At 42.0% G+C, this 23,201-nt stretch overlaps 2 protein-coding genes across 2 annotated transcripts in view; one reads left to right on the top strand and one right to left on the bottom strand.

Annotated features, from left to right (window-relative positions):
* Window positions 1-4,914, bottom strand: part of LOC103761189 (ethanolaminephosphotransferase 1) — a 54,864-nt gene extending 49,950 nt beyond the window's left edge. The window contains exon 1 of the mRNA XM_018076399.2: window positions 4,870-4,914. The gene's annotated coding sequence lies outside the window, so the exon portion shown is untranslated. The remainder of the gene's footprint in view (window positions 1-4,869) is intronic.
* Window positions 4,915-18,057: 13,143 nt separating this feature from the next.
* Window positions 18,058-23,201, top strand: part of SPIDR (scaffold protein involved in DNA repair) — a 194,452-nt gene continuing 189,308 nt past the window's right edge. Inside the window, exons 1-3 of the mRNA XM_018075037.3 lie at window positions 18,058-18,087; window positions 20,852-21,007; window positions 22,030-22,108. Of these exons, the coding sequence (XP_017930526.1) occupies window positions 18,058-18,087; window positions 20,852-21,007; window positions 22,030-22,108 (265 nt within the window). The remainder of the gene's footprint in view (window positions 18,088-20,851; window positions 21,008-22,029; window positions 22,109-23,201) is intronic.

Here is a 23,201-nt window from a genome sequence, read left to right as displayed (position 1 = left end):
ATCCAGTCTTGTATCTGGATGAATCCTGAACTTCCAGACAGGAACTCACTAGATTATACTCAACACACTTTGCTCCTTTGGTGTAAGTCAGTATAAGAGAAACAATCAAGCCTTGAAACATGATCATCATACATCTGATCTGGTTTCTCTAATCTACCAAAATGAGGGCTGGGATGTAATTTGAGAGGTCTTCTAGTCCAGCACATTTACCTAATGCAGGATCATGTTCAGTATATATTAAGGAAGCAGATCAAGTTACCATGAAGTAATGAGCCAATTGCTTGTGATAAACGACCATGCTGGCACACTGAAAGAGAATACATAATTCAAAACTTTGCTAAAAAAGGCGTCAGCGACTGTTTATCAGCACTCAACACTAGACTGTTGATCTTCCCTCAGAGAAATCGAACCCTTTCTTAAGACTGATAAATGATTGCCCAATCCCCTTTAGTACCTGTTTCAACAAGCCTTATCAACACAAGACTGACATAGCAGACACCTTAAATTTCTCTTTGTGCAGCCAAAACTCACATATTGTCTTTCTTTAAAGAGGCACTCATGAAGACTAACTGGCTGCTAGGTTCTTACTCCCATTGTACTCAGACTGTTTCTCACAGTTCATCTTCTCTAAGCCTCTTAGTACTCATAATGTCATTCTGTGGACTGTAAATTGTGGGCCAAAGCAAGCAGGACATATTATTCCACCTGATACCTGATCAGTACATCAGCTACAAGAGTATATTCCTGATCCCCAGGAATCTTTACTGCAGTCCGCTGTCTCCTATTTTATGTTCAAAATGTTGATTTTTCTTTCCCCTAGGTGTTTACTGGCTTTCTTCATACTGATTTCTGGCCATTGTATCCACTTTCCAGTAACATTTTAAATCATAACCCTATTCTTAAAAATGCTTTAGTGTCATGTGAAAATTTTACAATTTCCTCCCTTCGGTTATTTAATGAAAGTATTGAACGGCAACAGAACTGGGACAGAGAGACAGCTCTGTAGGTAGGATTCCATTTGACAGAACCTCCTACTTTGACAGAGAACTTAAGATTACTCTTTATGTTTCCATTTTACACTGATTTCATCTTACTTACCTCTCACCCCAACCCTCATCCGCTCAGCAAATTACCCTCTAAAAATGGTTTAGAGGATAAAAACACTGTTGACAAATTCAGATGAAAATGTGAAACCATAGACCTTAATTTTTAATGTTATATCTGATTTTTAAAATAATCTTTTCCAAGGCCTATTTTTTGAGTCAAGCCTCTATAGCCTGTCCTTAGATCTCTTTTCTCCTGAAACACGATAAAACATCAAAGTTTTCTGGCTTGGGAAACCTTTGTGCACAGGTGCTGCAGAAAAGCTGACTCAAGGCATATTTGCAAGGGAAATCCTAAAACTGAAGTGACGAGAAGATGCAACAGCAACAACAGCTCACCACTGACATTACTGCATTCTGGTCCAAATTCTGCTTTTACCTGTACTCATCACCTGGCTTTCTCAGAACTGCTTGTTTCCAACAGAAACCCAAACAGGGAGAAAAAAGGCAGCTGAGTAATTCCACGGGTGCTCCTCTAGAACTGCAGAATGTTGATAAAATATAAAAGTAGAAATTATATGACCTAAGCTCTACAAGAGGAGTTAGTTGCAGCCTTTAGACTGTGTTGCTCTAGATCCCAGAGAATAGCACAAAATCCAAGTATCAGCATCTTCTGCTCTACAGTTGCAGCAAATCACCAAGCACGCAACTATCCTGAAATCAGGACCTGTCCACCTGCCCCACAGGAAAGAAGATGGCAGAATTATCACAGCAGCAATAGTTCAGTTGCATCTGAACTGTCTCATCATCACATCTCCACCTGTTCTCAGTGTGCTTTTAAGCAGTAAAAAGAAAACTGAATCTCTAAATCCCCATTAACATGCAGAATAGTAAAGTGAAATAGCTAGCCCTGAGGATCCAATGTCCATGCTATAATGATTTCAGAAAATTTTACAGTAAGCTGGTTCCAGTATAATAGTATGGACTGAATGTATTTGGTGTACTTGTGCATTTTTTCTTAGTACAGCTGGTTTAGGTTCATTCAAAGGCAATGTATTTTTGTGCTCTGAGGTCACCCTGTGATGTAAACCAAAGCTTGGTAATTGGGGAAAACTTGCTTCAAAAGCATAGTTTACATGGACCTGACATGCTAAAGGGTGCTGAAGTCTTTGCATTCATTAGAGGCCTACCATTCCCTTTGCAAAGAACTGTGCTGGTTTTGTTGCCAAGGCCCTCCTCCAGCTGCGAACAGGAGACAGATAGTGCCTGAGACATACAATTGTGGTATTCATGGCAGAGAAATTAATTCAGCTGTGTGAAAATTTTGAAAATCAAGCAGCATTTTTTTCAAGCCAAATTTGCCTTTACGAAAGGAGTTGATTACACAAATTAGTTTTTTAAGCTGCGTTATGCTCAGCTCCCAGATCAGGTCAGTGGATAAGCTGTGCAAAGTACCGAGGATATTAAGCCACTTATACTACTGCAAATATAATGCTGCAGTGGGATGCAGAACAGAGACACGGATACTGCTACCTAAAGTTTCTCAGGTATGCTTCATGTCCAAAAGCAATACATTGTTTTAGCTCAATATCAAATATATGGTAACAAATCCTTTGAGAGATTACCTATTTCTCCACAAGGCCAGCCCATGTATCCTTCTACAATACTCCAGAGCCAGGTTCCCCAGGAAACACACTACAGAAATAGCCAGGTGGTTGTAAGAAGAGGTAACCTGTGTGTGCTGGGCACAGTAATCAAGAGTTTAGCTCCTGTTGAGTAGGCAGGAAAGGCAGCAGCAATCTCCTCACAGGAGATGGAAAGCTAGAGGAGCAGGATGCAGTAAGGCTGTGGGTTTGAGGGGAGGAGATGGCAGCCAGAGGGCAACAGGGGGTTGAAGAACATGTCTCAGGCCTGGGAAGTGATGAGAACCAAGTTTTGGTTGTGGTAGCAGCCCTAGGCATGGGAGGAGGAGGGGGAAGAGATTGTGGCAGTGATTAGCGTCTCCTTGCTGCACCCGTTTTGCATTTTTTGAGAACTTTAATCTACTGTGAGCAGCATTTAGGAATGGGCAGACCTGCTATCACCTGTCAGGTCCTCCTGCAAACTGGAGCACCAGGAAAATGGTGCAGATACCCCAGTAGCTCATCTCATGCAGCTGTATTTCTCTGGGTGTAACCTGTGACATTTGGATTTAATTATTTCCAGGATATTCCAATCCTGAGCCACCTCAGGTAATAGAAAACTGACTATCTGATTTCTAAATAAATTTCTATCTTTCTAAAACCTGTACTTACCACAGTTTTTCCAGAACACAATTGAACAGATACTTCTCAAGAGTGTTGGCTGAGTCCTACAGTTAAGAAAATTAACCAATATATTTTCTGGCCTTTACAATGCTCTCAAGAAACCAATATATGAAAATAAAATGGTTTGATATGTGATTCTGTCTTTTGTTAATAATTTGCCCTGCAAATCATAAGTATGGCACAATGATTACAAGGGTTTTTTTAAAAAATGCTATTTTGATTCTTTCCCATCTGCACTTGTTTGAAGCCACTTTCATTCAAGTGATAAGGAAGAACGTAACACAAGTGTTCCTTGTATTTGTACTATGAACTCAAATATTTTAGGAAGGTTACTTAAATAACAACGTCTGTTTATACTAAAAATAGCTTTTTATTTTCCTGTGGTGATCTCAGTCAAGACTGCGGCTCCACTGTTCAAGCACAGGCCTGTGCAACTCACACCCAGTGGCCAGACACAGCTTGCAGCATGTTTTATCCCACACACACTAGAGACACATGAACAGGCTGATACATTTTAACGAGTTGCTGTGCAAAACAAGTTCCTAGCAAGCAACCTGGAGAAAGCTCTCGAAGCCACAGTTCCTCCATCATCATTCACCCTGAGGTGAGCAGGCAGAGCTGCTGGCCCGGGAAAGGGCTTGGGAGGAGCTGAGTGTCCTGGGCCTATGCCAGCCCGGGAGGGCACATGGTAAAAGCAAGAAGACAAGAATCATGGGGAGTGTGGGGTAGGGGCTGCCTCGGGAACCGAACATCAAATAAAAGGTGGAGGCTGGAGTGCCCTACATGCTTTTCATAGGGAGCAGCGTGAGTGTGTGCAAACAGGGTGGCATAGCCCATCTCAGACACCTGCACCTCAGCTAGAGCAAATCTGGATGATCCCCTGTACTGCACCTGCAATGTGCTGGGAACAAAGCCCAGGTATATCCTAAGTCTGCGACATAACACTGGTAAACCTAAATATCTAGTGATTCATCCATTCATTTGAATTCTGCATGCCTGTTATTTGCAAACACAGGGTTTAGTTCAAATTATTGAAAGTAAGGTGTTTTTTTTCCTGTCTTCCTTATTTATTTCTCAGTGCCAGAGCATTCCTGTGTCTGAAGGGTTTGCACAGACCCAGAGAAGCATCATCAATGCACTCTTTCTTACAGAAACACCAGATGCCTCCTAAACCACGCTGCTCTAAAACGGGCAGGGCTTTTAAAGACGTTGATACTCACTCAAAGCCCAGTTCACTCTGTCTCCACCGAGACCTGCCGCTTCGCGAACACCCAGTTTCTACCCAGGTAACGCACTGTATCAGAGCCGGACCCCGGCCAGGTGCGAGCGGGCACAGGTGGAGATGGGGGACATCCCTGCGGACGCCCCGGCGGCGGAGGGACAGCCCGGCCGGCCGGGGCCGTGGGCAGAGCAGGGCTGGACTGCGCGTTCGGCCGCGGCAGAGCAGAGCGCTCCGGAGCCCGGAGACGCCACATCGAGACCACCGTCCGCCCCTCCCGACCCCCGGGGCTGCTCCTCACCTTGTACTGTCGGAAGCCGTCCAGCTGCCGGCCGCTGACATACGCCACTGCACAACGCTGCCGCCGCGCTCCGCGCCCCGCCGGGAGAGAGGGAGGGAGGGGATGGGAGGAGGGATGAGGGAGGCGGCGGGCCGGGCAGGGCGGGCGGAGGGCGGCTCCTCGGCCGGCCCCGAGGGCTGGACCTGCCGCGCGTCTCGGCATCAGCGGGGACACCGGCGTCCCGGGTGCCCGCCGCTGGCGAGCTCTGCCCGGGCGGCTCCCACGGGAGCAGGCGTTTCCCCGCGGCCCCAGGGCGCTTCCCCGGCCTCGGTGCCAATAGCGTGTGTTGCACACTTGTAATTTCCGCCCGGGACTCGGTACCGGGGACAGCCCGCAGCAGCCTCCCGTGGGCACCGCGAGCCGCAAGACAAGTGACGTTGCAGTATCACCTCCAAACTATTTTTCTGATTACAGGTCTGTTAAAGATGCCATATTAATAACGTGCGCGAAGATGTGCCTGTGAAGACGCTACACAAAAGAATGCTGTTTAAGTAGCGTGTTTGAGAAACAGGTAACACTGAGGATTAAGATTTTTGTTGGCATTTCTTTCCCCTCCAGCAATAATTTGCCTCTTGTATCTCTTTATTGCACCTGCATTGGAGCCTGTCACATCACATCATTCAGCAGTGCGCTCTACACCTTCTGATTTCCAGGGAAGTGAAGCACTGTGTAGGCAAAAAAAGACTGGAAAACATCAGGAGGGATGTTTCAGCTGCAAATGAATTTAAGCATATGGCATTACACTTTGGGTTACCTTTGCTGGACACTGCTGGAGGAAGAGTTGAAATCATACACATCAGGGTCTAAGATCTTATTGACCAATTGAAATCTATCCAGAAAGGAAATCAATTAAAATCCATTACTTGCACCACACAGGGTCTTCCAGGCACCTAAAGAATTGTGATAGTCAGTGTTATTTTACAAACTGTGCAGGTTGGATAGGAATTATATATAAGTTATAATCGTTAAGTGCAAACTGTATACAATGGGTCTTGTTCTGTATTATTAATTACACATTAATCACCTGAGATGTGCTTACACCTACGTTCTTCTTCCAGCAGCAGCAGCTAAACTTCTGCTCTTGAATGTAACCCAGGACTTTAACAGTCAGCTTCAAGTTACTGAGTTAAAGCTTGATTCCAGTTAGGAAATCTGAAGTTTTTGGAGCTTATATTTTTCACGAACTGACTCAAATTTTAATTAGCGTTCATACCCTGGATTTTGCTTTTGCATCCTCTTCATTCTTGTTATCATGGTTTTAAATTTTATGCTATTGAGTTAATCTACAAAGGTACATAAGAAAAGACTCGCAACCTCTACTGTACTCAGTGCGATTTTTTTATGCAAGTAAGTTAGTAAAAGTGGCCAAACCATTTTGTAGTTACCGCTTTCATTTCTTAACTCTAACCCTTATAAGCCTCAAACACGAAAGCAGAAATTTATCTGAACAACTATTAGGAGTTTGATGGACAGCAGGAGAAAAGGTGCTTGTTTTTCTGAAAGGTAGAAGGTTGGAAAGTATTTTTTCTTTTTGCAGGCCTCTATATTTATGTAAAAAATATAGAGATACAAGAGACATAGATACAGCAAATATAGAATACAAGTTTTATTTCCTATTCTCTCAAAACTATTTTGGGGATAAATGAAACACTTTGAAAAAAAAACAACTAAAAAACCTCCACGAAATAGAGAATATAAAAGACTGCTTACATGTAAAAATGCAATTTTATGAACTCGTATCTCAGCATGTTCTGAATCTGCTAATGAGCACATCAAAGGAGTCAGCATTAGATTAGCTATACTGAAGAGAAGGAAACAGACTGGTGACTGAGTATGGAACATCACAGAACAAGTTATGACACATGAAACGTGAGGCTTGAGAATAGTGTGGAAGTTACACTGACGTGCTATTTGTTGACTTAAGAAACTTCCTTGATTTAAGCATCACAGTTCATATGAATCGTTGGCCCTTAAGATCAAGCACGCAGGGTAGCCAAGCCTGGGCGCGAGCAAAGCCCACAGCCACGTGGTTTACTGCTACACCTTATGTTCTCACTGTCTCCATGCATACCCATGTATATGTTTATGTATATCGTATATGTATATTATTTATATGTATATTCTATGATTATATTTTTTGATCTGAGATGTATATTATGTATTTTTCGATCTGAAATGATTTAGGGTTCTTTTCTGGACAATTGCTTGAGCTGTGATCCAAGCTGTCTGTCCTACATGCAGGACTGTAGGAAGAGCAGTGAAAGCAGTCTTAGTGCTGTAGTATATTCCCTTGTATCTTTTCTGGAAAACTAGTGAGTTGCAGCCTGAGTAAGAAGGACCTGTAACTGGTACATTAGTATTATTACCTGAACAAACTTCCATTTTGTGAGCTTAAGAGTGGATAAGATGAGCACAGCTAACTTTCACTATAGAAAAAGTTTAAGTTTTTTTACAACTGTGGCTGGGACATTTGTGACAGGTCAGACTTTACTAAGTAAATGACTTAAACATGGCTTTCAGCAGCTCAGGAGGAAATAACTCAAGACCAGATTTGAATTCAGTGAAATCAGCCAGGGAATTCTCAGGTCTTCAGTGCTGCTTACTAAGTACATGTCATACTGAGAGGAAAACAATGATTTATTATTTTGAAAGAGTGTGCATATTGTACCACTGGTATATGCAAGAAAAAGTTTAAAAGAATAGTTGCTCCACAGATATTAATGGCATTTTTTTTAAGAAAGAAACCCAACATTGAGGCGAATTGTATTCTGTATCCATCAAAATGATAGGCAAAGAGATAAGGGCTCAGGATGACTTAGAATAAATCCTTGGGTTTCAGTTTGTCTCTCTGTTACAAGTTATATTAATAAATTAATAATGATGGAGTTTCTTGCATAGGGAAGCCTGCCTACTACGGCAACTTTGGCTTTTAATAATTTATTGTGCCTTGTTTATTCGCCATCTTAAAGCTGCCTGCTATGCAATACCCTTTATCTAGGAGGCATGTAGTAGGACATTCATGCCTACATCAAGAAGTAAAAAAAAAGCAGACAGAAATCATGGGGAGAGCAAACTCAAAATGGACAGCTGCCAAAATAGTAGAAGAAAGGACTAATGTACTGGGAGGTAAAGTGGGACACCGCAGTTTCCCCTAGAATGTGTGACATGACTCAGGCAGTGCTTCCTACCCCACCCCTGCATGGGATAGCAGAAATCTGTTAATATTCAGGATGACAGTGACAAGAATCAGTTTAGAGGCTCAATTTAATTTCCAGGCTTTCTGTGAGCTCATCTTTGTCTATTAGCCTTGTTTAATACTCATGGCTATTTAACCTACTAACACAATACTGAATGCTAAGCTGTATCGGTTCCAAAGCCAGTTGCTCATTTGCAGTTTCAGTTTGCCCATGGGCGGATAAGCTCCACGAAGGCAGACTCCTGCTGGCAGTTCACTAAACGACCTTAAAGATGACCTCCAATTTGGTTTGAATGAGAGCTACGTTTGCTACACCAAGAAAAGAGTTCAAAAACCAGTCTGTGAATTTCAGAATATGTCCAGAATGTGGCTAATGGATAGAAAACAAATGAAACAAGTAGTGTAACCAGATTATGGCTTGTTAGCTATTACAGGGCTTGCAAGTGATACAAACGCAGTGAGCCGCTGCTGCGTACCACAGTTCTCCCTCTCCCTTTGTTCCAGGGCATGTCTGGCGTGCTGGGGCTCATGCAGGGGAAACAACCACCACGTTAGTGAGCACTTATCAGTGAGACATTCTACAGATATGTGGCATATGGCCTGGACATAACACCACGTCTGGTCCCCAAAGTCTGTATTTAGAGTGATGCTGGAGTTAGTTACAAGCCATGGATACTGTGGTGTGCAGAATCACACAGCTGAGGGACAAGAGCTGCCAGGTATTGCTGGGTACCAGTTGTGTCTGGGTGCCAAAGGGGACAGGTGATTCTGGGCAGGTACAGGCTCCTATGTTCCCAGCAGATGCAGTCTGTATGAGAATTCTCATGATGCCTATCCATTTCCTACCTGGAAAGGAAAAGTCATTTGTTCTGAAAAGAATATGTGCCAAAATAGAGTGAGCCAAACTTGTTGCCTTGCTCAGCAGCACCAAGTGTTTCTACACTGATGCACAGTAACTTGCTCCTTAGCTATGTCCTCAGCAGTGCCAGGGCCTGATCCAGGCCAGGGAGCCTGGATCAGGCAGCAAGGACAGTCATAGTAGAGTACTCAAGCCTGTGCTCTAGCTCCCTCCAGTTTGCTAAGGGGAAAGCCTGCTAAGCACTGGACCCAGTTGTTCACACCACTTACATGTTTACCTTTTTCCCAGCTCCGCTTTCAATTACTGCCTTCAGGCTTCTGTGGAGCAGCTAGCCCCAGTATGGATGCACATGAATCCATGCCAATCAGCCTTCTTTCCCTCAGCAGTATAGATAGGCTGTGCTTAGTGGTGCTTAACACAAACTTCTCAAACTGAGATCTTGACTGCAGACATTCAGCAGAGCCTATCCATTTTCTAACTAACTTCTTCCTTGGGCCAGGCATTGCTTAGCTTTTTCAGGAACAGTCCTTGTAAAGTCTTCAGCACAAGGGTACACCATAGTCATGATAAACCCTATTATGCTAAAATAATGTTAATACTGGACCTAAAAGAGGAAATTCAGTATCTTAAGTTACTAAAATACCTAAAGTGCAGTGTTATCAGTATCTCAGTAATTTTAAAATCTTGTTGAATTAAATTAACAGGGAAAACTTTGGTGGGAGCAAACTCATCTAATGATTGAAGTTTAAAATATGGCACTTTTTTCCAGCTCTGAATATATGCCTGCATTTTTTCTCACCAGTTAGAGCCAAAAGAGAGTACTTTGATGATAGATGTTCAATTTCAGCTTGGAAAAAGCTTATTTTATTTGCACTTACCTCATTACTACAGAGACATCTTATAAAAAGTAGGCAAATATGTTTCACAAATGTTACCGTCTGTCAGAAAGTTATGTATTCATATTCCTTTTATAGCACTGACACAGGGAAATAGCAGGAGAAGTCATAAAAGTGTCATAGGCAGTGCTTGGTGCTGGGATGTTGAGATGACCTGGTTTAGGCCCAGTATGCAGCCACCCTGTGCCAGCTGGCAGCCAGGACACCCCAGAGGCTGGAGCCCCTTGTGTCTTTAAGACCCAGGGGCAAGGGCTGGTAAAAAGAGGCTTCCTGGGTATGTTGATTCACTTAAAACCCATTTTTGCTTTTGATTCTTAAATGGTCAGCTATTAATTTTTAATTTCTGTGAATGTAAAACTTGACTCCATTTGATTCACTGCAATCTGGCATCCCCTGAGGGGTTTTATGGGGTTTTTTTTCCATTTCTTCCACAGTTTACAGCTTGTCTCAGCATAGTGATGCATTGTACTGTGAAATGATACAATTTAATTTACAGTTGAACTGACACTGCAGCTTGAGGATTAAAATGTCTGAAGTGTTTCATACTGTTTCCTAAAAAACCTTAGAGAGCCTGGAATGATTAAACTGCAGCACAGTCTGCAGAAGAAAATATTATTTTATATCTAGACTGGGATCTATCTGGGATCTAGCCTAGGCCTTGGATCACCTCCTGCCTGATATTTTCATAAAAATCCAGCTGACCTTGAAAGAAAATCTCTAAAATACTTGATGAGTTTTTCCTCATCTATCTCATCCCAGTTCAGTGGCTGGGATGCTTATGACTTTTAAAACTTTACTGAGGAAATGACACACATCAAAAGCCTTTCTCTCTGTTTGAATTTGACATTGTCTGTACCAGGCTTTATACACTAGGAAGCTTTTTAAAGCTCTAACTTAATGCTCTGTAAGAGGAAATGAATCCATAAACCCTGAAGGACAGGCACATTCAATCAATATAAACAAGTGCTCCAAACTTCAGTAATTTAAGCTTCCTTATAGTTTGATTCATTTGTATAAAACATATTTTGTTTCTTTGAGAGGGTTCTTTCTACATGTGGATTAAGAAACATCAATACAATTTAACTGGTATTATGAAATTTAAACTTTTGTCAAGAAGCTCAGCATCTACTATTCTGTCTTCAGAGAACCACTATTTCAAAAAAGTCACAGCTGTATTTTAATTCCTACTATACAGGGTTGTTTTCTCACACGTTTCCTCTATTTCCATGTCATTTCATTACTTCTTTGTGAAGAACATGAAAATAAATAAAAGAAACCTATTGATTGGGTCATCTTCTTGGGATTCTACAGAAGTAAGTTCCTCTGAGGTGTGAGCACCTTGGAATCCTCAGGAGTTCACGTACAGAAAAAAACACAGACTCATTAAGCAGATCAGACTTCTGTGTTCCTTGTATTTCTCTGTGGTTTAGTTCTAACATAGACTGTTTAGCTGAATATTGCAATAACATACTTTTTTTAAATATCAAAGAAAACCGCTTTGATGATATATAATAGAATTCATTTGTCAGTCTGGTAATTTCAGAAGAAATACTGCAAATTTTTGGAAGGATGAGAACACAAGTGCTTTTAACTCTGTTTTGAACATAACAATCAAAAGGCAGTATGGGGCTTGGATGATGTTTCTGGCTCTTCTGTTTGCAAAATCCACTTTAATCAGTGGCAGTTTTATAAAGGGAATGCAAGACAGGTATTGGCCACAGGGTGCTTTGGAAAAAATACAAACTGTAAACTATAGACGGATATATGTAATTAGGGTTTAATAATAAAAATCAGTCATGCAACACTTTCTACCAAAATGTAAGTGCTTTATAAAGTCTAATTTAGCTACGAGATACAACTACCTCATTTTACAATGAGTGTTTATTATTAATCATGTTTAACGGCAGCACTGGTAGCCGAAGCGACCTTCTGAAGAACATACAAAAAGCAATAAAAAAATAACCTTTCTGCCAGTGTTTCCACTCATACCAGAAAAACATTTGTGAAGGTGGTCAGCCTTTTTTCCCTCAGTTAGCTGCAGCTATTATTTTATGGAAGAAACCTCCATACAAAGCAGTTTCAACTCCCGAGTCTCTACACCTTGGCACTGGCATTAAATTCACTGGCTTACTTGTTGTTTAGGGAGTTGACATCTTATAGTAATACCTTAACAGTGACAGTATTTTTCATATAGTGTCTTGTGTGACTTGTGAACTCCTCCTACAACAAACAGCTCAGACACGGCCCTCCACACCATGCCTGCCCTCAGAAAGCAGCGCTGCCAACTCAGCCCCTGCCCTGGGCAGAGGAACAGACGATCCAGGAGGCTGCAGCATCCCCTCGGTCCCAGCATGCCCAGCTCCGCGCGGGGCCTCGGGGCGGCAGAGCGGGGGAAAGCAGGAGGGACGCGGTGACAGCAATGGGGTTTCCCGCCGGGAAAACCACGACGGCTCCCGGAGCGGGACAACGAAAACAAGCGCAAACTCCTCCGCCCTCACGGCCGCTGGCCCCGCCCCGCGCGCGCGCACTGCGCCCTCCCTCCAGGGAACCCCTCCTTCCCGCTACGTCACCCGCGCCCGCCAATCAGGAAGCCGGGGCTCAGGCGGCGCCAAAGCGCAAAGGGCGGGCAACGCGCCGGGGGTCCCTCGGGCCCGCCCCGGGGCTCCCCCCCACGTGACCGGGCCACGGCAGCGCGCGGGGGCGATGCCCGGGGAAGGTACCGTGGCAGCGGGAGGCGAGGAGAAGGGGCTCTGCCGGGACGGGACGAGACGGGGCGGTGCAGACCAGGGAGCACCGCCTTGGCCGTCCCTCAGGGCGAGCTGTGGCGGCCCTTGTGCCGGGTCCTTGTGGCCTTGTGGCCTCCCCTCCCGACCCCGGGGCAGGGGGCGCGGGGGTAGGTGGGGGTGGCGGAGGAGCCATTGCCGCCCCGCTGCCCCCTCCGGTCCGGGTCCAAGGCGATACCAGTGCTGGCGACCCGCCGCGCTGGAGCGGGGGGCGGGAACGCGGTCCTTCCCCGCGTCCCTGCTGTGCGCGGTTGCGCAACGCTGACAGTGCGATCCATCCTCGCCCAGCTGTTCCGGCGGGAGAGCGGGGCTCGGCATGCTTGTGGATGGCAGTCAGGGAAAACGTGCAGGGAGAGTAAAACTGTGACAGGAGAAGAGACTTGTCAGAGTTGCCAGGATTGATATTGTTTTGAGCAGCTTCGCTTCTCCGCGTGGGAGTTGGAGAGGAGGGAGGAGAAGCACCCCGTGCTGTTTTTCAGTCTCCTTCCTTTGGTAGTTTGCTCGGTGCACTGGATGATCCCCGCAGGATGGCAATCAGGATGTGCTCTCTCTGATTTGCAATGCTTATGCTAATGTTGAGGCACTGCTGGAAGGCAGACTACAAATGTCGTTTTTCGATATATAAATACAATTAGAGGTCAAATGACAGATCTGGTTCCTAAAGCATTTTGTTTAAAATGGTGCAAATATTCAACGGATTTTTAAATATAATCCCCTTTAAAGTAAATTTTAATGGACGAAAATGTCAACAGCAAGCTTAAAAATAACCTGCTATGTTTCATTTAAATTTCCTTGTAATACTGACACTATACACATTTTCTTCTGAAAGGTTTTAAGTCCTTGACTAGTGAAAAGCTGCACGTTTTGACTGCCGATATTTAACCAACCCTTGTTGCAACGTGATAGCAGCTTTTGATAATAGTAGTTTCTTTTGCAGACAAAGATAATGTTCCTTGTTACTTTATAACTTTTTTCACTGGTCAAATGAAAATAGAACAGTCCTGCCCACTTGCTGACTATTAATTAAAATGATTAAGAGGAATCCAACCTGATACATAATAAAAAGCTATGATACTGTTATTGTATACTAAACATTTTGGATAACTAAATTTTGTGAAAGCTTTTCTAAAATACTTCTGTTTTAAGCATTTTGATAGATTGCAGATTTCTCTCTAACTCCTTGGCGCCAGTTATTAATATAAAGTACCACTTCAATAGTATTCTTATTCCATAAGAGGGGTTTTTTCAATGTAAACACATAGTAATTTTTACTTTTGCTTAAAAAAGGATGTATAAGTTAAAAAGTCCCAACATTCAAATGGTAAACTTATATACACCTAATTATGTCAGTCAGTGATAATAACCTTTCATTGAGAGTAGTAAAAATCATGAACACAAAGAAAGGTTTTGAAACAGTGTTTTAAAAATTTTGGTCTCACATCAATAGCAATGGAAAAAGTATTGTGAGATTTTAATTTGGTTTTAATATTTCTTTTCTTTCCCATGTGCATGCTGACATGTGGGGAAGGAGGCAGGTCATCATTGCTGTCATTGACTGTGGTCATCCAGTTTAGATTTTTTTCATGAGTGATTACAACTTGATGCAGACCTGTCTAGGGATGTCTGTGTTCTTGCAAATCATCTTTGGAAAATATGCGTGCTGGTTTTCATAGGAATGAAAAAGTAATCTTGGCTGGAAAAAAAATACAGACTATGGCTTTAAGTATGCAACCTTTATTTAAATTCTCACTTCAGGGTTTAAAGTTCAAGGATGTTTTCTTATTAAATTAAAACTTCATTTTCTACCCAGGCACTAAAACCAGTAATTACACTTTCAGAAGCTCAATAGCATGACTACTGAGTTTTGTTGAAAATGAGATGCCTGTTGTCAAATTCAGTTTTGTTCTTTTTTAAAGTTGAACTTTTGAAGGCCAAGACTCCTTGCTTTTAGTTTATGAGTACTTTTCAGTGAAGTCTGTGAGGACAAAGGCAAAAGATGATGATGGCTGTTGCTCAGTGTTTGATATTTGTTTCTGTGTACTTTTATGCAATTGTTCCCCTCAAAGGTTTTTTTAAAAAAACTCAAAAAGTCTCTGGTACCTAGAGCTGTGATTTTTCAGTACTTTTTCATTCTGCTCTGTTTAGGAAGATTACAATAGTTGCATTTGAATACTTTTGAGTGATGCTTAAGTGACATGACTAACTATTTGGATTTGTATGCTAGTAGCAGGAGTTCATGTAGTGAAATATTTTATTTTTGTCCTTCAGCTGATATTGTTTTTTGTGTTAGAGAAGGTGAAGCATCATGAAATACCACTTGCATATGAGGTAGATAATATATAGGGTCTTGTGTTCCTGGGGATTCTTCTCATGGTTTTTGGAGCAGCCCCAAGAAAGTGGGATTGTCTGGAGTGTAAAGGGTTGTGTAGTAAGTAGCCTTTGAGCATATGGTCCCAGTGACTTCATATAGGGTATTTCTGGGTAACAAGTGTTTGGTGTTAGTAACCATACAGATTGGTTGAGTGGAGATGTTCTAGATAGGAACATGTATTTAAAAATCCAATCCAATCCACCTGTTCCATACTTTTAGTAGTCTGTTGTGTAATCACTATGTATATTTATGTGTACCTCTCTTTTCCTCACACCTGAACCTATGTAGGCTGACTTACTTTTGTCTCACTGGAAATAACTGAAGGAGTAATGGGGGAAGGTTTGCTTGCCATGCCTTTTATGAGGAGGGCTTGATCCTAATTCTGCTGACACCAGCAGGAGTAATTAAACTTTTTTCTGTTCCTTTAGAAGGAACTGTTCCAGAGATGAAATGGAACAGTTTTGTGAGCAGAGATCAATAATTTCTTTATAAGGTAGCCATCTTAGCCTCTCCCTTTTTAACTCAAAAATTCAGAGGTCATATTTTGTCTTCTAACACCCTACTTAATTCTCAAGGTTTTTTGCCTGACTCTTTTTTTGTAATAAATCTTGATTTTATGATGTATGCTGGGTCTACATGCTCTATCTCTTTTGAGCCTGATTCAGTGATGTTTTTTTTTAATACAAATATCTTGTTTCAAGACACTTAATGCATGCCTTTAATAAATTACACAAGTTATTTTTTTGTCTGCCCTAATTTTATTCCAAAGGAGAAAGATTCTTAACTTTGTGGCTCAAGATTAAGAGAACTCACTGTTGTTGCTGCATTTCTTTGGGAGCAGCACAGCCTTCAGATTAGCTTCATTATAAATATTTACTCCTGAGAAGTAAGTTTCTTAAAATATTAGTTTCTCTGTTGTCTTGAAGCTGGCTGGGGCATAAGCCAGGAGCCTTTAAAACTTGCCATTTCTGCATGCCATCTGATGTATTGCTGTGGCAAGAGTCCTTGGACGCCAGATCTCTGTGCCAAGGTGGCTGAGGAAGAGTTACAGTGCCCTCCTCAACACGGGCACTGTCGCACCTTGCCTGAAGGCAAAGAGCTAAACAGAGGCCCCATAGGGCTGCTCCTGGCTCCCTTGCACCTGCTCCCAGGCCTGTGACTGCACTGCCTTGGCCACCCTGTTACCGTGGTGCATTTGTGATTTGAAGCATGGTGACACCAGCAGCATGTGCAAAGTGTAGTCACTGTGTTTTCCTTCTGTTTGTTGCATAGTGTAGTCTTCATCCAGGCAAAACTCTCTGGTGTCACTGTGTCCCTGGGAATTTTTCTTCTGAATCACGTCTTGAATCCTTGTAGCTACGTATATCTGTACCTCCTTTCTATTACACCCAATTTTCATATTGCAGGTCTTTAATAAGAATACATTTGTGTGATTTCCATTTATATCTCCACATAAGCATTACTTCATACATGTTGAAATGATGCACTTTTTACATGGCACACTTTTCCTTTTAAAAAAAGCTTGTTGTGTGTATGTATGTGTGTACAAGCACCCATACATACATATGCATACGTGCATTGCTACGATGACAAATCCTCCTCTCAGTAACTGTGGATTGTAGCTGTAGGTCCACTTTCCCAAATTCACATCAGGTATTTATATGGAGAGATTTAAACTGACAAGGCGTCTGCAATGGGGGGAGTTGTGTTTACGGTTTGGTTTTTTCAGTTTTTTTAAGATGGTCTAGGTTGAGGGAAATGGTAGAAAGACATTTGCATTAAAAGCACAGAGCTCAAAGCCACTGCTGTCAATATCAGCAATCATAAATCCTTCTCTTTCTCTTCCTCCAAATGGTGCCTGCCAGAAATTTGCAGTAGCTGAGGAAAATCTCATGTAGAGGGTGTATTTCTTTTACTTTCTTGGTTTGTGACTTCGGGGACTGTTTTCAATTTTTCTGTGACTATAATGGTTATAAATTTTTGTGTGGTGGTAGCAGAAACTCTTAGATTTTCCTTTACCTAGGGAGCAGATGCATGGTGAAACTGAGAAGTAATTAGCCAGAGCTGTCAGCAGTGCTGATGGTTCTTCAGGTTGTAAGTAACTTGACATGGTGTTAAGCAGCTGCTGGAGTGGTGCCACTGGTTCTTGTATCCTTTCTTTTGCTGCTATGCCAGCTGTAGGTAACTAGTGCTTCTTCCCAAAGAAGTTTTCTGACAGTTTGGTTCATTGTTGCTGTGTCTGCACAGAGTCTGGCAAGTGCCAAGTGCTTGGGAAGATGGAGAAGAGAGGACTCCATTTACTTCTGGTTTGTCATGGAACCAACTGCCCTGAGACAGCCCCATAGTGCTGCTCTGAAAACCTGAGCAGCTCTGCCTTTTTTCAGGCTAGTGAAGTGCAAGATTAAATAACGCTCATCTGTCGTTAAGTCATTAACCGTAAGAACTCTCTTTTTGCCTATCACAGCCGGGACTGCTGTGCTTCTGAATTCTAGCTGTTTAAAAGTCACTTCCAGTGCCACTTCACATTGCACTGTAATAATCTAAATACATGTAACCATCTAAGCATAAACCCAGGTATTTGTTCTACTCATATTAGTCTGCTTTTTTTTTAACCTTGTCACCTGTAAGCATATCCTTTCTGTATGCACCCCAACCCCTCTTACTTGGGGAGAGGGAGTTAACATGTAGCCTTTATCCTGATTTTTATATGTCATTCCCATAATCCGGACAGTTGTGCACCAATGGACATACCTTGCATTCATCAAAACTGGAGCGTCCCATTTAAGGAATAAGCTTAGATGAACTTCATTTTATACTGTAAATCTTTGTCTGCAAAATGTATCTTGCAAAGTCTTTTCAAAGCTACAAAAACAGGCATATAAGCAAGACTTCCAGGACTGGCTAAGGTTAAAAAGCAATCAACCAAAAAACCCCCAAAAGACCAACTAACTCAAAACTAGAGCCACAATGTGTTGTTGAGCCTTGTTGCCCTGCTAGCTGTACTGTTAACTCTGAGCCTGGCAGATGCCATCCAGTCTGGGGACATGGAGGTCAAGGAAATGACTCCAACTGGAGTGAGGCTTTGCTGTGACGTTTTGCAGTAGAACCAAAAAACAGACCTTGATTTGTTTCAGTAACTAATATTTGCCCTGTCCATGCTTTCTTCAGTGCAAAAGGAGAAGTATTTACTGAGAGGACATGGAAATTGAGGCTTGGGCCAGCATCTTCGCTGGGAGGAAGGCAGGGCTTAAATTCTCTTTCTGTCAGTGCTGTAGCCTGCTTACCTGACATCATGTCCTTAAAATGCTGTTGATTCTATATTTAATACCACATCAGATTCAACGTTGTACTTCTCATATATCTGCGGGAGTAGTTATGGGGACAGTTTGACTTTGGTGACAATGATCTGTTGTAGTAGCTGCTTTGCAGTGTAAATGCCCCCAGCAGTTTTAGAAAAGGCTCTTAGCAAAATCAGTTACCATCAGAGGAAACTGCAAAGCCCATTTGTTTTACTTTTTCTTACCATGAGACAGAAGGACAGTATCATTGAAGGGGTGAAGTAAGATGCTGTTCACTGTACTTGTTTTGATCCTGTGAGCACTGAAAAATTCTGTGGAAAACAAATATGCATTGCCAGTTACAAAATGGACAGAAAGTGCTCTCAGGCACCTGGTGTGCTTCTTGGGGCTGTACTGTGCAGGGCCAGGAGCTGGATTTCGATGATCCTTGAGGGTCCCTTCCAACTCAGGATATTCTATGATTCTACTTTTTCTTTAGTGTTATTTTTTGTGTGCATATGTTAGTTTGACATTGTAGTGGGTTGAGCCTGTCTGGATGCCAGGTACCCATTAAAGCCTCTCTCTTACTCCCCTCTGCAACTGGACAGAGGAGAGAAAATACAATGAAGAATTAATGAGTTGAGATAAGAGCAGGGAGAGGTCACTTACTGATGACCATCACAGGCAAAACAGACTCAAAGTGGGGATATTAATTAAACTGATTACTAACAGGATCAGAACAGAAGAGTGAGAAGTAAAATAATCTTAAAAATACCTTCCACCCTCCTCCCTGCTTTCAAGTTCTACCTCCTGCCCACCAGCAGTGCAGGGAGATGGGAATGGGGGTTATGATCAGTTGTTGTTTCTGCTGCTGCTCAGGGAGAGGAGTCCTTTCCCTGCTTCCCATGGGGTCCCTGCCATGGGAGATAGTCCTTCATGAACCTTTCTGGCATGAATCCATCCCATGGGCAACAGTTCTTCATGAAACTGCTGTCCCGTGGGTCACTTTTCTGTGGGGTGCAGTCCTTCAGGCACAGGCTGCTCCAACGTGGGTCCCCCACAGGGCCACAACTCCTACCAGGAAAACCTGCTCTGGCGTGGGCTCCTCTCCCCATGGGTCAGCAGGTCCCTGCCAGGACCCTGCTCCATCATGGGCTCCCATAGGGTCACAGCCTCCTTCGGGCATCCACCTGCTCCAGCATGGGCTCCTCCATGGGCTGCAGGTGGGTCTCTGCACCCTGATGGTCCTCCATGGGCTGCAGGGGCACAGCTGCTCCACCATGGTCTGCACCACGGGCTGCAGGGGCCTCAGCTGTGGTGCCTGGAGCACCTCCTTCCTCTCCTTCTGCACTGACCTTGGTGTCTACATTCTTGTTTACATCTTCTCACGCCGCTCTTCTCTGGCTGCATTTTTCATCTGCTCAATAACACTTTCCCCCCCCTTCTTGACTGTGTTACCTTGGAGGCATTACTTTCATTCCTGATTGGCTCGGTCTTGGCCAGCAGCAAGTCTGTCCTGGAGCTGGCATTGGCCTCACCAGACATTGGGGAAGCTTCTAGCAACTTCTCACAGAAGCCACCCCTATAACCCCCACCCCCTGCTACCAAAACCCAGCCACAGAAACCCAACACAGACATCTATGTTACAGTCCTGATTGACCAGTCTGGCTGAAAATGTGTGCTGATTAACTTAACTTTGGAGTAATACTTTTTTTATAGGTAGGAACTGTTGTTGCTTGATAGAAAGTATATAAGAAGAAGACAGATGTGTTCAGGCAGATAATATAGTCAACATTTTGTGAGATAAGTTTCAGTAGCATACCAGGCTAAGTTGTTTATCATGCTCAAGTTCACTTTTTATGTGTGAACTTTGTTGAATCTAAGAGATAGCTTTGGATGTGGTAATAGGCAATTCTCTCATCTTCAGCTAATTTCAGATGTTACAATCCGTTGCATTAAATTAACACTGGATGCAAAACCGAGTCCTATTTCATGACTTATGTAATAATCCAAATGACTTCTTGCATCCTATGTAAGGGGAAGGCAACAGATCATCTACTTTTTGGGGGGAGTAGTGGTTATGAAAACAAATCTAATTCTTACAGCTAAAGAAGTTTGGGTGTTTCTTGTTTGGTTGGGTTTTTTTAATGGAGAACTGTATAGTGATATCTAGTTTGACTTGCTACATAAACAGAATTAAATTAGATGTGAGTTTGAAGGAATTATTTATTTAAAGTGTATTTTACTGAGCTGTTCCTGTTTTACATAATGTTTTTAGCTTCACTGAGCAGCTATCAGGTACTACTAGATGTAGCTCAGACCAAAAGAAAGTGTACTAATCAAAAATTAAATTTACCTGTGACATTGGTAGTAGTGTTATTACTTAGTGTTGCATGGAAAATGGTTGCAAATGTTTGAGACTTTTTTTTCCCCCAGCTCATTAAAAATTGGAATTTATGCTTGTAAATATTCAGAAAATACTGTGGGCAATCTAAATTGAGTAAATTTAACTTGAATAATGTGTATACTGTGTTTTTAATGGGTTTGCTTTTCCTCATAGCGGAAGAGACTTTGGAATGCAGAATGCACACCCTTCCCAGATGAGACACCCCTACATCTGAAAAAATCAAATGTCAGGACGTCACTGGCTGCTACTTCGATTTCCAATGCGTGGCTTAGGTGTGGGGATGGTTTTCAGAGCACTTCAGTGCTAGAGGTAAAATGCTGACATAATAGTGTAAGAAAGAGATGCAAACTGGCAGTTAGTTTCCGTGCTTGACTGAATAATAAGATGTTTCCTTTTTTTTGTTGTTATTTCCATATTGTTACAACTGTCAAAATAGACAAAAAATGGAAAGCACAGTTATATAAGGACATTGTCTTAACTTGTTAGTGTAACTTGCTGAACATATGTTAATACATTATGTTCTAGATAGCACTTATCACTTAGAAAATTTCAATAATACACTGAAGGATGCAAAAGTGATTTGACATTTGAGATGGACTGCTGCATTTCCTAAAAATGTGGAACAAAAAGACTGTAGTTTGCATTGAAGGTTTTTTACTAGATCTAAATAGTGTGTTTGCAATAGTGAATTCACTGTAGAAAATCCTGCTTTTTGATGACCCTGCAGATGTGGATCTTGGTGCTCTCTCAGATAATACATCAAATTATGCTTAACTTCTTGTGCGTGTGTTAGTCTTGTTGATCATGAACAGAGATGTTCAGCCAGCTCTTAGTGAGAAGTGTTTTGTGATGAAAATCATTATCAACCAAGTTGCTTTTCTGTTTCTTTTTTCTGGTACTGACTGGTCACACTGTTGCATAGCTTGTGGGATTTAGTAAAAAACCGGGGACAGCATAACCAAATACTTCTTTCTGTAACCTTTGAATAGGGCACATGCTTTATCAAGCATGCTGTTGCTATGCACTTCTGACATTTTAATGCTGAAAATACTGGCTCTTGTTCTTCTCAAGGTCATATGTGATTCCTGTCGTAGTCAAGTAAGTTTGTATGTTCCAAATCTTTGAAAATTCAGCTTTTATGTTGCTGTTCTCATGCTTTGATACCCCGTTCATTATATCACAGTCTAGTAGAAGATAGAAAAATTAATTTGAAATTGTACTGCTGAGCTTTGGTGGGTGAATAACAACAGGTTTGAATATATTGATACATGTTAAAATTATTTTTAATGCCTTAGTGATTAAATCTCTCCCTCTGTCTCTTTTTAATATAGTACCAGAGACCTACTAATAAGAAATCCAGGATTAAGAAGCATCTTGGACCACTGTCAACATCTGCTGAAAGTGCAGCAAGTATGTTATAATTATTTCATGTTAGCATTGTCAGAAGATTATCACTTTGTTTTTTGCCTTTATTAAGTTAGAAGTTGGCATAATATACTGGTTACTTTCTTCTTCTGTTATTGTAATCAGAAGCTAATTTTTATAAGACACGGTCTCTTGCTATTGTTGTTGGTCTCTTCTCTTCACCTAGAGTCCCAAATATATTCTGCAAAGCTGTAGTCACTCAGCTATTGCTCTTGAACAGGTGAAAGAAGCATCACTAATGCTATATATGGTTATAACAAGGACAGGATATTTAAATTCTTCACATTTTTAACAGGAGGGGATGAAATATACCCCTTAGCTGTATAGATTGAGGGTAAAATTATTTTGTTTTCTGCTAGAGACAGACAAGCAGGCATGAGAGATAACCTGCATTTTGCAAATATGAGCAATAGATATAAAAACAGAATTTTGTCAACCTCCTGCTTTTGCAATCTTCTATATACACCTGAGTCATTTAATATTGTGATTTTAAAAAAAAAGAACTCCAAGCACAATAAAGAGAAGGAGGACTTATCAGTTCTTTCCCTTTTTGAGCCTGGAGGAAAGGAAAGAAAGAGGGGGTAGTGACTTCTTCAGTCTCTATTTCTACTTGGTCTAGCAGCTGTGCTGTTTCTGTTGGACCTAAGTAGGTGACCTACTGGGCACTTGCTGTCTACCTTTTGGGGTTCTAGCTTTTCTAGATTTCTGAGAAGAACCTCTGTGTGTTGCAGGAGGAGATGTGGTTGTGTTTCTTGTGGGCCCTTCTGCCTAATTCCAAATCCCCAGTAATTGTCTAGCTTCCCATTTATATATAAAGTTTTAGTAGTGTTAAGAAGTGGAAAGTTCTGCCTTCCTATGATTACTAGTTCTATATACTTCATGCTAAGCATGAATCCTCTTTTCCTTGCTTTTGTTATTAAAAATGGTGGAGAAAGGTATTTTGAGTTAAAATGTCTTACTTCAAAAACCCAACAGCTTTTCTTTGCAACTTCTGAAAAGTTGTGCTTTTCTTTCTCCCCCTCCCCCTCAGGAAAAAACTGGAGAGTAGTCTCTACTGGTGAAATACTTTTATTCGTTT

Source organism: Manacus vitellinus, unplaced genomic scaffold (genome assembly GCF_001715985.3).
Source record: "Manacus vitellinus isolate BGI_N305 unplaced genomic scaffold, ASM171598v3 scaffold_1_pilon, whole genome shotgun sequence".
Taxonomy (NCBI): domain Eukaryota; kingdom Metazoa; phylum Chordata; class Aves; order Passeriformes; family Pipridae; genus Manacus; species Manacus vitellinus.
The sequence above is the reverse complement of the archived record's forward strand: the minus strand, read 5'-3'. Positions and strand labels throughout refer to the sequence as shown.